Source organism: Saccharomyces paradoxus, chromosome XIV, assembly GCF_002079055.1.
Source record: "Saccharomyces paradoxus chromosome XIV, complete sequence".
In the NCBI taxonomy this organism is placed as follows: domain Eukaryota; kingdom Fungi; phylum Ascomycota; class Saccharomycetes; order Saccharomycetales; family Saccharomycetaceae; genus Saccharomyces; species Saccharomyces paradoxus.
In genome coordinates, this window is record NC_047500.1 from 102,260 (window position 1) to 118,246 (window position 15,987).

A 15,987-nucleotide genomic window follows, 5' to 3' on the forward strand; every position below is an offset into this window, starting at 1 on the left:
AAAAAAAGGAAAATGAATACATTCATTCAGATAAACTATATATACATATATATTTGACCTTTTTTTTTAAGATGTTATTGACCAATATTAATATGGTTGGTACTGTTCACTTTATCTTTAATTTTTTTAATACAATAATCGTTGAGTTTAGTTATATTTTACATGCAAATGGAAAATATAGAAAAAAAAATTCCTGAAAGGATGAAATAAGTCTTTGGTATGAATATGTATTATTGGTATTTAAAACCTAGTCAGCGCAAAGAACTATTATTGGAATCCTTTGCATCATCATAATCATCATCACCATCTGAGACATTGCTGCCAATATTCGAACTCACATTATCGGGATTGACAATGTGTAGTTGTCTTTCTTCCATCATATCGGGCAATGAAGTAGCACTGAATCTTTGGTTTCCGTTATAGATCGAAGGAGGTTCCTCGTACACCACCGAAGGAAAGTGACTTCTTTTGTTGATGTTATGTGCATCACCAGTAATGACAGAATCCCTGCCGCCCGGGACCCTTGTCGGCAGATCGTAAGTGGCAAAAGTAGACGCTGTATTCTTTGACAATGCTGTATTATTTCTAGAGGGTATGTGCCAGTTGGAGCTTGAAGTAGACGGAGGAATAACAGGGTTAGCGTCAGCATCACCCAATGAGTACGGCTGGTACTGTTTTGTCTCCTCCAAGTCCACGTGTTGAGAAGATTGGCGACGTTTCTTCCATACAAAAAAGAATATGGCCAGTGCCAACAAGGCAAGTGTACCACAAACGACGCCTACTACTACACCTGCGATGGCACCACCACTCAATCCTTTACTCTTGGAAGAGTTTGACTTCCCGTTTAGGGAAGTGCTAGTAGAGGATGGTGTAGATGAAACTGCTGCATAAACGGAGGTCCTTGTGATAAAGATCGTGCTTGCTTCTTGGTTAGCTTGAGAAACCACGGACTGCGTCACCACGCGGGTAGTGTAATGCGTAGAAGTACCTATTGAAGTGGATGAGAGGGCGGAGGTAACCGTTGCTGTTGAAGTTGAGGATGAAGATGACGCAGTGGATGAAGAAGTTGTCAGCGTAGAGGACGTTTCTGAACTGGAAGAGGCAAAAGTACTAGAGGTAGTAGAAGAAGTAGTAGAAGTAGTGGAAATACTAGTGGAGGTAGTAGAAGTACTAGTAGAGGAGGAAGAGGAGGTTGTCTCTGAAGAGGAAGTAGTAGTGGAGGTTATAGATGAGGAAGAGGATGATTGTGTAGCAGAAGAACTAGTTGAGGTTTTCGTGTCCGATTTCGTGGACGTTTTTGAATTAACACTTGTGCTTGATGAAGTTTTTGTTGACGATGTTGAAGTTGAAGTAGATGAAGTTGGGTCCGCGGTAGAGGCAGCGTTATTGATATAAACATTCATTGCAGAAGAACCACCACAATTTTGGTAGGGCCAACCAGCACACGTAACGTCACATTTGCTGGAATCTAGCTGCGTCAAAGACTGTAACTGAGATACGGAACCACCACAGTAGCAACCTGTACCATTGAAAAGAGCAACGACAGCCTGGCCAGGGCATTCGTTTTCACAGTAGGAAACCGATTGATACTCGTAAACGCCCTTATAAGTCAGCCCCAATTTTCGTATGTCACTAGCTGCATAGCAAGCTTTATATGTGAATTGATCAGCCAACGCGGCTCGTATACATATGAGCCACACGACGATGAAAGATCTGTGTATGAGTTGTAGGTACATACTCAACTTCTATGATGCTATTGCACAAAAAAAAAATCAAAGAAACAATTAGAGACCAGAAAGTCAGTAAAAATACAAAAGAGGCGTGCCCTGTAACCGAACAACAATGTTTGTTTTTACTAGATTTGTTTTCTTTTGGCGAAAAACGAAGGTGGAAATGAAAGGAAGAAAAAAATAACAACAATGGGGAATCAAAGGCTAACGACGCTTCGGAGCTATAGTTGATCGAGCTGTAGAATCCTAAAGAATTAAAAAAAGCGAGTGGATGAGTTGAAAAACCGTTTATATGTTTTATGCTGAGGTTTTCTCCTGTTTATTCTTCGAAGGACGGAGCAGAGAAACAAAGCAGTCACTGGAACTCTTTCCCACGACACTCTTAAAAAGAAAACCGAAACTGAGCGTTATAAAACGGAACAAAAAAGCTGCTGTAAATGCACTTCTGGGAGAAGTGCTAGCTCACAATATAAAAACTTATTCAAATTTAAGGCGAAAGGAGATAGGGCCCAGATGACCAAATCAAGAATGGCTCAGTGTTGAAACATTCTGCTTAATGTCGAAACAGTCCGTAAACAAACACATTCCCACAAAACACCGCACCGCGAAAAAAAAAAAACGAAAAAACGCGAAATGTCCGTACCTCTACCCGGCCGTAAGCACGTGATAAAGGTGCATTGATCTAGCTGGCTGTTTCGGCTAACGCAATAGCAGGGTTGATGCTTTGGGTGGAAGAAACCTGGGAAGATGCAATGCACTTTTGAAGCCGACTGATGTAACCATGCGCATGTTATTTGCGACTACAGATGTTTTATGTTGTTTCCTGATCTTTTCTGTTGTCATGGTTCAATTTTCTCTGATTTGCTCGTGCGGGCAACGAGTTAAAAATAATAAGCGTTTGCTGAGTGAAATTTTTCAGATTATGAGCCATATAGAGATGAGGACTTAACAAGAGAGAAAGTGACGAAATCAACACGATAAAGGCAATATGTCCGGGTCATTAAAGTCTCTAGACAAGAAAATAGCTAAAAGAAAGCAGGTTTATAAACCTGTGCTTGACAATCCGTTTACAAACGAAGCACATATGTGGCCGCGCGTGCACGATCAGCCATTGATCTGGCAGCTGCTGCAGTCCTCTATTTTGAATAAGTTGGCACACATTCAATCAAAGGAAGACTACCCCTGGGAGTTGTATACAGATTTCAATGAAATTGTGCAGTATCTCAGCGGCGATTACGGGAACAGCGACCCGGTGTGTCTTTTTGTGTGCAATAAAGACCCCGATGTACCCCTTGTGCTCTTGCAGCAAATCCCTCTACTATGCTATATGGCACCCATGGCCGTTAAGCTGGTGCAGCTGCCCAAAAGTGCCATGGATACCCTCAAGTCAATCTCTAAATATGGGATGTTGTTGCTGCGGTGCGACGACAGGATAGACAGGAAATTTGTGTCGCAAATTCAGAAGAACGTCGATCCGCTCCAGTTCCCCTGGCTAAATGCTGTGAAATATCGACCCACATCTGTCAAGCTGTTGAAAACTACAGTACCCATTGTCTCGAAGAAGAGGCAGAAGTAGACGCAATTACCCGCGCAGGTTCTAATTTTCTAGAAGGCGGAAGAAAAAAGTTGGCAAAGAAAGCGAGAAAAAGAAATACAAATGAAGCAAAAAATTGAAAATCTAGCAGGTACTCTTTAGACAAACCGTCAAACTATTACCAAAGTTTGAAACGATCAGAAAATCACAACTCATTTACGATAAATTATGGTTGTCTTGAATCCAAACAACTGGCACTGGGTGGATAAAAACACCTTACCTTGGTCTAAGGACTACTTGAATGGTAAATTAACGAGTTTATCCACTGTTTCCTCTGATGGGAAGAGCATAATCGAGTTAACTCAAGTGAGTAGCATCACTGGTGACTCTAACGTATCTCAAAGGAAAGGCAAGCCGATTTGCTACTTTGATTTACAGTTATCGATGAACGTCAAAGTGACAAATTTAGATACTAATAAGGACAACGAAGACGATGACGGCATACTTGCGGACGGGAAACTAGAAATTCCAGAGTTTATGCATGATGAATCTGATTTCCCAATTTTGTCGCAAGGTTTTGATGCGTTCGATGGATTGGTTAGATCTGAATTTGTCCCTAAAGTAGTGGAGACGCTACTAAAATACCAAGATGACTTGATTGAAGAACACTCAAAGGATATACAAATTTGACCTGTTCATATAACGAAGAGAGGGATGTTACATAGATAGACCACGGTCCCTTTCGATTTACAGTGTTTTCAGTTGTTATTCTTCTTCTTCTTCTTCCTTATACTCACTTAATACATAACATGTATACACAGATACATAGATAATGAAGAAAATAGCAGTGGTAGAAAAGCTTAATAAACATATGGAATAATCTTGTAAGGAACTTTTCTTTCGTACTCTTCCCAGTTTTCGCCATATTTCACACGACACTTATGCTCATCACGTTGTTGACGGTGTAATAACAACGTGGCGAAGTACAACGAGTAGTAATACGTCAAGGGAGTTTGGAACCATGTGGCCAAACACCAGCTTAATGAAATCAACCAATCGCCGAAGTAGTTGATATGCTGCGATTTAGCCCACCATCCGTCACATAATAACTTCGTACCACGTTTTGTCTGGATACTTTTTAAGTTTTCCAATTTGCCCTGTCTGAACTCAGATTTTTGTTTATTTGCCGAATGGAAGATGTGGAATCCCAAAAACATGATGGCTAATATACCGATAACTTTGACCCATCCCAATTCTACGGGCGAAACACTCAAATAACGGGCTTGTAGGGAGTAGGTAAATGGAACTAAACTCAAATCACCAAACGCTAACATGAAACCGAACCCATCTGTAGTGATATCCATCATGGTCAACACACCTTCTTCATTTAGTACCCCATCGAAAATATAAAATCCTTGCAAGAAATTGACCAAGACCAATGCGTCGTTGATTTTACCGGTCTTCAGGTAATGGTGATGCAGACAGGAAAGATTGATTAGTAACCATAATAACATGCCGGGTCTCAACTCTGAAAACATCTTGATATCTAATGGGCCCAAACGAGGGTTCAGTTCTCTACCAATAAACCAATCGTAAATGATGTTTCCTGAATTTCCACCTTGCGCCAAGATCTTTTCTCTCTGACCATTGCCATTTTTCTTGAAGATTAATGGTACGAAACTGGCAATGTAGCAATACGTTGCCAAAAAAAATGAAAACAAAATAGATATTATGCATAAACCAACGTGATTTTCATACAGGTATTGCAATTCCGGCAATTGCCCATCAGTTAATTTCCATCTGATAGCCAAAACTAAGATCAAAGTTGTAGACATGGCAATACCGTTGATTTTGTACGAAAGCTTCGAACCATCCCTTAACTGAACACCCTTCATAACTCTGCCGGGCAAAATGACGTCCAAAACTGCCAAGATTCCATACCACATGCAATAAACAGTCCATAATTCGCAATTGCCCAGATAGTAACGCAACGGCTTAATACCGTTCCAAAGCTCAACTATATCAAAATTCTGGAAAAATCCCTTAATATAATAATCCGGCCTGATCATTTGATTCAAGATGATAGTGAAAACAGGTAGCCCTATGCTGATGCCTAAGGCACCGGCCAGCCCACCGAATTCAAACTCTGTAGTTCTGGGATTCAAAGCTGATACCATCCTTTTTCTATTCACAGATCTCGTGCCCTACTCTTATACTGTTTACAAAGCCTATCGGATAAGTAATTGCGCAAGAAAATAGTAAAATGACAATTGCATATTAAGAACAAACATGAGTTTAAGCCTCACTTGATACTCAGACGGACTACATAAAAATCTCCGTTATGCAAAACCCTTTATATGCACAACCTTCACACAATGCAATCTTCCGATGACGCCTACATACAAGAGAGGGAAAGGCGATATAAATTTTTTCACGGGATTTTCGTTTAGGAGAAAAGAAAATGAACGAAAAAGTATGCCCGGGCCGGGCAACTGGCCGTTTCATTATTGTTTCAAAGGTGCGTCACATATTAATGGTAACTTATACCTAACCTGTTACTGGCAAAAGGTATATATATGGCCAATGTGACCAACGCCTGTCCTCAAGATAATCTTTGAAAAATTCAGTCACCATGATTCCCCTTCGAATTTGCGAACATTAGTGATATGAGCGGTTTTAAATGCTATTTGCAATTGGGTGACAGGCTCTCTCAAGTATGGCTAAATAAATACACATTGGCTTTGTTGCTGGCAATGTTAAAGCTTCTCTTTTTCTCCCAGTCTGTACAGCATGCGATAGAAGTCTCGGAGACTTATATTTTATCCAATTGCCACAGTATTGATTCATTATACTCCAAAGTGACAGACAATACGCCGCACTACTTGGGCGTCATGGGTAATTTTCTCATCGAAAAGGGTATGGAAGAGACGGTTAAAGCTACGCTGGAGACGCTATCGCTTTTAGTATATGCGAGTGAGGGACTGGTCAACTTTGCTATTGACCTGTATTTGGGTACGTATGCCTGTTTAATTGTTAGTGCCGTTGATGGAACTGTGGATGTTGCTACAAACACTACAGAAAAATTGATTAGTTTAGTCAACGATACAGTTTCTAGTGTGGCCGATGAATTGGATACTGGCTTGAATGACATCTCCAAGATAATCAATAAGGTGATCAAGACTGCATCCAAAATAGAGGATTTCTTCACTGGTGATGATGACGATGACAGCAATATGACGTCGTCGATCAAAAGTGTCAATTTGACTATATCCGCCCTTCATAATTTATACATTCCTTCTTCAATCAACGATAAGCTTGAAGAGTTATCGGCAAAGACGCCAGACTTTGCTCAGGTTAAGAATACGACTAAAAATTTGATCTCGGTTCCCTTCAATGAAGTGCGAAAGAATATCAAGGCCGTAAATGCCAGCAATTTGATTGGAGATACCTCTGTTTTGTACGTCCCCCCCGTGTCTGTTGACAACAGTACTGGGATATGTTCATCCAATGAATCAGAAATTATAGCGTTTTATGGTATCTTGGGACAAGTTCTGAAAATAACTACCATAGTCTGCATTATTATGTTGATATGCTTCGCCGTTGGTGCGATGATACCAGTTGCCTGGAATGAAATTAAACTGTGGAGGCGTCTTTGCGGCATGAGAGACCATTACATACTGAGCAGGCAAGATTCGTATACGTCCTATTCCAGTGGAAGCTCACACGAGTTGAAAGATCCATTCGCAGATCCTCCCATACAAAATGTCCAATATGACGTCATTGCAAGCTACCAGCAGTGTTTTCGAATATGGAACACAAGAATAGCAGGCTGGATGACAAATCTTGTCACCTTTGGAAAATCACCAGAGAACATTGACCCTGAAACTAGGAAAAAAATAGAATGGGTAGTGGCTTATATGACCTCCGAAAGGGCACTGTGCGTCCTAGGAATTGGAATTTTGGGAATTTTGGTGTGTGTATGTCAATTTGCCATGATAGCACTGTTAAAACACAAGATAAGTCATTCATTGACCTCCAATAGTGGTGATAGCGTTCAAAGTTTGCTGAAGTCCAGCACTGCAGTTGATATAGAAAACCAAATGAGTCTTTGGAGCGTTCAGACGAACGACTATATAAATACCACGGAGAGTAATATCAATCAGGAAGTCTTTGGATGGATAAGCACGACAACACTCTCCATAAACAATACAGTGGCCACCATGATCTCCGATATAGACACCACTGTAGCGGACGTGTTCAATGGAACACTGCTATATAACCCAATGAAAACGGCGGTCGGATGTGCCATTGAAAACAAGCTCTACACAGTAGAGAAGGCAATGACATGGATTCACGACAAGGCTCAGCTGCACATTCCGAGAATTAACGGGACCCAAATCAAGCAAGCTCTGGCAAAGCAAGCCGACAACAGCACCACCTCCACGGCTAGCTCCACTTCCGCTACTACAGCAAGCTTACTGGAGAACCTCGTAAATGACATGAGAGAAGGACTTTTAAAAATCCTCCGAGCTTACCACCGTATAACTATGGGGGAACTTACGGTGGCCTTGGTCATTGTTGCCGTGTGGCTCGTACAATTGCCCATAGCTCTGGTAATTCTCCGATTACGTCTTCGCAAAGCCACCTTTAACTGATTAACTGATTGATAGACCTTTTTCCGTCATAACTCTATTCAATAATGATGACCAAAAAGAGGCTCGTTCGAATCATTTCGCGTTGAAGTTTGAAATTCGCGGAGAGAAGACACGCAAAGAGAACCGGAAACCTTATCGTCAAATCATTGCACCTTTCAATGGTGGGTAACGACACAACATCATCGCAACATCAATATTCACATATTCGTATAGTTATCAAGGTCACTTTTTAGTTAGTTTACACAATAAAAGATACTGGCTTTTTGTATTGTTAGTTACAACTTTCCTTTTTTTAGCAAGCATTGACGGGCGATATTACGTTTGTCACTTCGGTTTCCCCACACAAAGAACACATTACTTGGCAAATTCAGCTCTTATGCGGATTTTCTCAGGTGACAACAAGGCAGCTGATTCTCCTGCCTCTAACCCTGGGTTAATGAGTCCATCAAATTTTGGTGGTGACTTTGGTTCACGTCTGAAAGTAAGCGTGGCATCGAAAAAGAAAGTTAATGAATCGTCACCAACTTCTCCTACGGAAACCTCACCAGTCTCACCTGAGTTGGTGCCTATTCTAACGCTGCTAAATGCACATACACATAGAAGATATCATGAAGGTGTGTTTTTGATTTTACAAGATCTAAACAACAATGGCACTCATGCAGCCAGGAAATGGAAAGACGTATATGGGGTATTGTTGGGTACTCAACTAGCCCTTTGGGACGCCAAGGAACTAGCAGAATTCACTGATCCATCTTGTCCCGTTTCTGAAAAGAAACTGAAAGAGGTTGCTTCCAAACCTACTTATATCAATTTGACAGATGCAACATTAAGAACTTTGGATAGCTCTGACAATATTGTAATGGAGTGTGGCAAAAACCTCACTAATGCATTGGTCGTTTCTACTACGCTGAGAAACCGATATTTCCTACAGTTCGGTAACAAAGAGTCTTTCAACGAATGGAATGCTGCTATACGGTTATGTTTGTACGAATGTTCTTCGTTACAAGAGGCTTACACAGGCGCGTTTATTTCAAGTAGAGGTGCGAAGCTAGGTGATATCAGAATTCTTCTTACGAATAGAAAATATGATTACAAGGATTGGGTAAGTGTCAGGTTCGGCGCAGGTATGCCGTGGAAGCGTTGCTATGCAGTAATCTCGCAATCTAGCAGTAAGAAAAAGGGCCATTTTGGTGAAATAAATCTTTATGAAAATGATAAGAAAGTGAAAAAAAACCATGCAATGGCCACTATTGTAGAGGCAAAGGCCCTTTATGCTGTTTATCCGTCTTCTCCCAAACTAATAGATTCCTCCACGATCATCAAAGTTGTGGGTTCTGTAAAATTTGAAAAAAAGGAGTCTGCTCAGGAAAAAGATGTCTTTATTATGCCCGAGAAGCATCAAGCTGTACCAAGTTATGACACTATAATAAGGTTTTTAATACCGGCCATGGATACGTTTAAACTATATGGGAGGCCGGAAAAATTATTGTCAAGCAAGAACGATCCACATTCATTGTTGTTTGGTTTGCCAGTTTTGCCGCATATATACTACCTAGAAGTAGAGGATTTACTTCCATTGACTAATTCAGTATCAAGCGTGCATTGGTCCAATAACGAATGGAGGGAACACATCAGCGACATTTTACAAAAGAAAATAGCACAAGGCTATTGTGGGTGTAGCTCTACTTCCAATATTACTTCTCCACTACCTTCTCCATTCCTTGGTTCAGCAGACTTATTTGAAAGGGCTGATGGTGTGCTATCACCGAAACTATCTTACGGGTCTAAATCTTCTTCTAATAATAGTTCGAAGAATAGTTTACCAAAGAGAGAACGCGTCAAAGTATCATCTTCATCTGAACATGGCCTTGAAATCACTGACAATGCAATTGTTAAACAAGAAAGTCCTCCACTTGTGACATCTGGAAGTCCACACAAAGTCCACACACCTACTGAAGCATCTTTTAGAACAAGAGTGACAGAAGATTCGCCATACGGTAAGCAAAGACATCATAAGCTCTTTGCATCATCTGTGAACGATTCACCCTCAGACAGAGCCAAGTCAAGGACAGTCCCTTACAATAATAAAGAAATGAACGTGACCACTTCTGGGAATTTTGAAAGAGGAGAGGCCCCTTACAATAACAACATTGATGAAAGTTTGAAAAAAGTTCGGAGTATGAAGTTAGAAATCCCCGAATCCAATTTTAACAAATTCATGACAGACAAAAATCTGTTGTCCGTAGATTCTAAATCCTCTAATGAGAAGAAACTCTCTGTGGAATCAGACTTGTCTGCAATCTATGAAAAATATTCCAATGGTCCCTTTGGTCACACTGAGGGTCTTAACGGCTCTTCTGATGAAACTTACTTGCGTTTTCAACGGGCGTCGGTTCATTCAGAGAACAACTACAATCCAAGGAAATCCTTTACACCAAGCGACTTTTCTAATGATAATGAAGGAGAGCATGCCGTTTTACAAGAACTTAATAGTTTAACCCAAAGAATCAACGAACTTGGTATGGAAAGTATAAATTCAAACTCCGATTCGGACAGGATAAACGGGTCATATTCGCAAATGGAATTGGGTAATAATGACAATGAAGATGATATGAACCTGTTCGATCCAGATTTTATGGCACAAGATCAATTGCGCGCTGAAGAAAGAGACTACAACAAAGATGATAGAATCCCCCTGGTTGCGGCCCCTGCGACCTTTCAATCAACTGGATTAGGTATAACTCCTGATGATGATATCAAAAGACAATACATAACGGAACACACACCACGACGTGAGGCACCAAGACAGTCTCCCGACAAAACCTCCAACCCATTGGATATGGGTAACCCATACGCAAAACCTGGTGCAAGATTGAATACTACCCACACCGACATCAAAACTGATCGTAACCCCACTCCTCAGAAGGGCCACCCAATGGTGCCAAGCCAGCAGATGCCCTCCTACGTGCAACCAGCGAACATTAATGGTTCTAATAAAATGTATGGTGCAAACAACCAAGTAACGGGATCACCCAGGAACCCAAAGGCCAGAGCGCCACCGGGTCCATACAATCCGGGATGGAATAACCGCCCTTCCCCTTCAAAAAATTATCAGCACCCTCATCCCTCAGATACACAACCACAAGCATATCATCTTCCCGGAAATCCATACTCAACGGGAAACAGGCCAAATGTGCAAATGCAATATCACCCGCAACAGGTCAACCGCCCGTACCAACCTCATGCGATGAATGCGCACATGGGCTCTCCTGGTGGTTATTCTGGAGTAGCGGCATTCCAGCCAGGTAACATGAACTACAATAATAGGTCTCAGTCGCCATGGCCAATGCCTGGCTCACCATCAGCGCAGTACCGTCCACCACCTAACATGAACCAGCCGCAAAACGGTAGCGCCGGTTACTATCGCCCTCCGGCACCACAATTGCAGAATTCTCAAGTCCGTCCGCAAAAGAAGGACGGATTCTCACAGTTCATGCCATCTGCAACTACAAAGAATCCATATGCCCAGTAACTAGACCAACGGGTTGTAATTTTACAAAAAGAGAGGAAATTAAGAAAAGAACCAGGCACCAAGCCTCCGTATCCCAGTTTTTCACCTCACCTTCTGGGTACCATTGTAACAATACTTTACGATAATAACTAAACTATATAAATAGCGTCTCATCAATAAATATACATTAAGAGAGATTCTTCTTGATTTCTCCGGGCAATCTTTTCTTTTTTCTGTTAGGGTATATGACACTTGCCTCTTATAGACAACCAGTAAAAGATGTGCCATATAGGCCCCTTTACACTAAGAAGCGCTGCTAGCACTAATGGAAAAAAAAAAGAACAAAAAAAAAATCGCAAATTACTAATAATCACGTGATATTTCTTCTCTCCCTCATCGAGGACTTCCTAGAAACATACAATCGAATGGATATCTGAGCAGCACAATTGTACTTCAAAGCACTAACCATGAGCAACGCTTTCATTCACTCAAGTTCTCAAGGGTTATGCTGTTTACTTGTAGTTATTCTTCCTATTGTTAGCGATCCCCACATATACGTATTTTCACGTGATGCGCCTCAGTCCGGAAGGCGCCACACATTGCTTGCAGAAAATTGTGGATACACTCATTTGAGAGTGAACTAAGTCATGTTAATCGATCGTTCGGATTGGCATACACCCATAAATGTATATGTTACATATATATATAAATTCAAAATACAGCTGTGCTCAATAGATGAGTCCCACTCCATTGCACAACCTGCCTGCTATCTTGTTTACGGATTACTCTTGCTTTTATAAATAAATATAACTTCAAACAGTCAAGTCTTCGATAATTTTTTTTAATTACAGGGTCCTTCTGAAGTTTCTCTTTAGTTGGAATAATAGAAAAGAAAAAAAGCGTAGTATAAAAGGAATGTCACATACTTTAAAATCGAAAACACTCCAAGAGCTGAACATTGAAGAAATTAAGGAGAGTAACCCATTGCTCAAACTAGTTCAGGGGCAAAGAATTGTTCAAGTTCCGGAATTGGTACTTGAGTCTGGCGTAGTGATAAATAATTTTCCTATTGCTTATAAGACGTGGGGTACACTGAATGAAGCTGCTGATAACGTTCTGGTCATCTGTCATGCCTTGACCGGATCCGCAGATGTTGCTGACTGGTGGGGTCCTCTTCTGGGTAACAATTTAGCATTCGACCCATCAAGGTTTTTTATCATATGTTTAAATTCTATGGGGTCTCCATATGGCTCTTTTTCACCATTAACGATAAACGAGGAGACAGGGGTCAGGTATGGGCCCGAATTTCCATTATGTACTGTGCGTGATGACGTTAAAGCCCACAGAATTGTGCTGGACTCGCTGGGGGTGAAGTCAATAGCCTGTGTTATTGGCGGCTCTATGGGAGGGATGTTAAGTCTGGAATGGGCTGCCATGTATGGTAAGGGATATGTGAAGAATATGGTTGCTCTGGCGACGTCAGCAAGGCACTCCGCCTGGTGCATATCATGGTCTGAAGCCCAAAGACAGTCGATTTACTCAGACCCCAACTATCTGGACGGGTACTATCCAGTGGAAGAGCAACCTGTGGCTGGGTTGTCGGCTGCACGTATGTCCGCATTGTTGACATATAGGACAAGAAACAGCTTCGAGAACAAATTCTCCAGGAGATCTCCTTCAATAGCGCAACAACAAAAGGCTCAAAGAGAAGAAACACGTAAACCTTCTAGTGTTAGCGAACACTCCCTACAAATCCACAATGATGGGTATAAAACAAAAGCCAGTGCGGCCATTACTGGTATATCTGGACAAAAACGCCAAAGCGTAGTGTCCACTGTGTCATCTTCGGATTCATTGAATTCTTCAACATCGATGACGTCGGTAAGTTCTGTAACGGGTGAAGTGAAAGACATAAAACCTGCACAGACGTATTTTTCTGCGCAAAGTTATTTGAGGTACCAAGGTACAAAGTTCATCAATAGATTTGACGCCAATTGTTACATTGCCATCACTCGCAAACTAGATACGCACGATTTGGCGAGAGATAGAGTAGATGACATTACTGAGGTACTTTCTACCATCGAGCAACCATCGCTAATCATCGGTATCCAGTCTGATGGGCTATTTACATATTCAGAACAAGAGTTCTTGGCTGAGCACATACCGAGGTCGCGGTTAGAAAAAATTGAATCTCCAGAGGGTCACGACGCCTTCTTATTGGAATTTAAGCTAATAAACAAACTGATAGTAGAATTTTTGAAAACCAACTGCAAGTCGATTACGGATGCCCCTCCAAGAGCTTGGGGAGGGGACGTCGGTAACGACGAAACGAAGACATCCGTCTTTGGTGAGGCCGAAGAAGTTACCAATTGGTAAGGGGCTTCCACACATACCTCAAGCATATCATAGATAAACAACTATATCTATATCTATATCTATATCTATGTATATATATATAGACAAACAGCATCAATTAATTTTGGCAAAGTGTCAAGTACCGATGACAGCCGTAATGGTAAATCTCTTTTTTCTTCGCCGTTGTTGAAAAATGAAAGAAAAAAGAAATGAGGGATAGGTAGTGTTTTAGAACTTCCAACACTATCGATCGCGCTTGTAGATACCACTCATATATCGTCTCCCAACGTTACATAAATTAATAACCTCCCCTCTGTAGCCTTAGCTTACTCCAAACTTTTTTCGTTCAGCGGAGAAAATACTTCACTAGAACTAACTTTTGAATCACCTGTGGCGTAAAAGCAGCATAGCGTTGATAATCATACACATACCCTTTATTATCGAAAAAGTCATAATAGTGCTAACAAGGCATGTCAAAAGAGAGTACACGAGTCACTGTTAATCGCGGTTTGACAGCCTCTGGCGAATGTACACAAGCATCGGAAGGGACAAACGATGAGCTAGACAGGGAATCATCTGTATCAGAGAGTAGAAATGATGAAGAGAGCCAAGAAAAATTGTCCCGACGCCGATTTCCCAAGCTGGGTATGGGTATATGGCTTGATTTGAGGGATAGAGTACCGTATTACAGGTCAGATTGGGTAGATGCATTTAATTACAGAGTCATTCCTTCCATTGTGGATACCTACTTTAACAACCTGTTACCTGCAATAGCTTTTGCGCAAGATATGTTTGACAGAACTGACAATTCGTATGGTGTGAACGAAGTACTTTTATCCAGTGCAATGGCCGGTATTGTGTTTGGAGTCCTCGCTGGACAACCCTTGTGTATAGTGGGTGTTACCGGCCCCATTTCCATCTTTAATTATACGGTCTACGAAATTATAAAGCCTTTGAATAGTAGCTTTTTTGGGTTCATGTTCTGGATTTGTATGTGGTCTATGATCTTTCATTTAGTCCTAGCGTTTACTAACGCCGTCTGCCTCTTACAATACGTGACTACGTTTCCCTGTGACATATTTGGGTTATTTATCAATGTAGTTTACATTCAAAAGGGAATACAGATACTGACGAGACAATTCAATGCCACATCAGGGGATAAATCGGTACAAGACGGATTTGCTAGCGTTGTGGTGGCGTTGGTTATGACTGCATTTGGGCTTTTCTTCAAATCATTTCATCACTACCCTCTATTCACTCATAGGATCAGAACATTCATATCAGATTATTCAACTGCACTTTCAGTGCTATTCTGGTCATCATTTACACATTTTGGTGGTTACTTAAATGATGTAAAATTTAAAAAATTACCTATCACGAAATCTTTTTTCCCTACTTCTAAGTTTAATAGGCCTCAAAATACTTGGTTGGCATATGAATCGATTCCTGTCAAAGACGTTTTCATTGCTCTACCGTTCGGTATAATCTTAACGATTTTGTTTTACTTTGATCATAACGTATCATCATTAATGGCACAGAGGCATCAGTATAAACTGAAAAAACCGTCCTCTTTCCATTACGATTTCGCATTATTGGGGCTTACCACTTGCATCAGTGGGGTTCTAGGGATCCCAGCGCCCAATGGGTTGATTCCTCAAGCGCCATTGCATACGGAGACGCTGCTAGTTCGGGATTCAAATCAAAAGGTTATCAGTTGCGTGGAGCAAAGGTTCACAAATACGTTTCAGGGCTTGATGATTTTGGGGACGATGACAAGGCCATTATTGGTATGCTTAGGAGAAATCCCTCAGGCGGTACTTTCAGGACTGTTTTTCATAATGGGCATTAATGGCCTGATGACAAATGCTATTATACATCGGTTGATTTTCCTATTTTCGGACCCTACAAGAAGGAACAATACTTCACCTTTATCGAAAGTATCCAAGAAGTCATTGCTAATATTTCTTTGCTTTAGTCTAACGGGGTTTGCTGGTGAATTTGCTATTACAAATACTATAGCGGCCATCGGATTTCCCTTAGTGTTACTTTTAAGTGTTCTAGTATCTTTCTCGTTCACTTATATTTTCCCGACTGAAGAATTAAAGATTCTCGATACCAATGTGGCACAAAAATTTACCATTAAAAATCTGCTATTGGAAAATATACGTGATGCAAAGTTCAGTGATAAGCATAAAGACTAAA

The 15,987-nt window shown here is 41.0% G+C and overlaps 8 protein-coding genes across 8 annotated transcripts; 6 read left to right on the forward strand and 2 right to left on the reverse strand.

Moving 5' to 3' along the window:
* Positions 1–251: 251 nt before the first annotated feature.
* Positions 252–1,736, reverse strand: WSC2 (Wsc2p; the record flags this gene model as incomplete). Its single annotated transcript, XM_033912789.1, has 1 exon — positions 252–1,736. One exon carries the CDS (start codon positions 1,734–1,736, stop codon positions 252–254), a length of 1,485 nt encoding a protein of 494 aa, XP_033768680.1.
* A 982-nt stretch (positions 1,737–2,718) lies between these two features.
* On the forward strand, positions 2,719–3,306 carry POP3 (Pop3p; the record flags this gene model as incomplete). The annotated part of the gene is made up of 1 exon (XM_033912790.1): positions 2,719–3,306. One exon carries the CDS (start codon positions 2,719–2,721, stop codon positions 3,304–3,306), a length of 588 nt encoding a protein of 195 aa, XP_033768681.1.
* A 186-nt stretch (positions 3,307–3,492) lies between these two features.
* Positions 3,493–3,954, forward strand: HCH1 (Hch1p; the record flags this gene model as incomplete). Its single annotated transcript, XM_033912791.1, has 1 exon — positions 3,493–3,954. One exon carries the CDS (start codon positions 3,493–3,495, stop codon positions 3,952–3,954), a length of 462 nt encoding a protein of 153 aa, XP_033768682.1.
* Positions 3,955–4,124: 170 nt separating this feature from the next.
* Positions 4,125–5,441, reverse strand: ERG24 (delta(14)-sterol reductase; the record flags this gene model as incomplete). Its single annotated transcript, XM_033912792.1, has 1 exon — positions 4,125–5,441. The coding sequence occupies one exon, from the start codon at positions 5,439–5,441 to the stop codon at positions 4,125–4,127; it is 1,317 nt and encodes a 438-aa protein (XP_033768683.1).
* Positions 5,442–5,930: 489 nt separating this feature from the next.
* PRM1 (pheromone-regulated protein PRM1) lies at positions 5,931–7,919 on the forward strand (the record flags this gene model as incomplete). The annotated part of the gene is made up of 1 exon (XM_033912793.1): positions 5,931–7,919. The coding sequence occupies one exon, from the start codon at positions 5,931–5,933 to the stop codon at positions 7,917–7,919; it is 1,989 nt and encodes a 662-aa protein (XP_033768684.1).
* A 376-nt stretch (positions 7,920–8,295) lies between these two features.
* CAF120 (Caf120p) lies at positions 8,296–11,451 on the forward strand (the record flags this gene model as incomplete). The annotated part of the gene is made up of 1 exon (XM_033912794.1): positions 8,296–11,451. One exon carries the CDS (start codon positions 8,296–8,298, stop codon positions 11,449–11,451), a length of 3,156 nt encoding a protein of 1,051 aa, XP_033768685.1.
* An 894-nt stretch (positions 11,452–12,345) lies between these two features.
* MET2 (homoserine O-acetyltransferase) lies at positions 12,346–13,806 on the forward strand (the record flags this gene model as incomplete). Its single annotated transcript, XM_033912795.1, has 1 exon — positions 12,346–13,806. One exon carries the CDS (start codon positions 12,346–12,348, stop codon positions 13,804–13,806), a length of 1,461 nt encoding a protein of 486 aa, XP_033768686.1.
* A 449-nt stretch (positions 13,807–14,255) lies between these two features.
* On the forward strand, positions 14,256–15,986 carry BOR1 (Bor1p; the record flags this gene model as incomplete). The annotated part of the gene is made up of 1 exon (XM_033912796.1): positions 14,256–15,986. The coding sequence occupies one exon, from the start codon at positions 14,256–14,258 to the stop codon at positions 15,984–15,986; it is 1,731 nt and encodes a 576-aa protein (XP_033768687.1).
* Position 15,987: the final 1 nt, after the last annotated feature.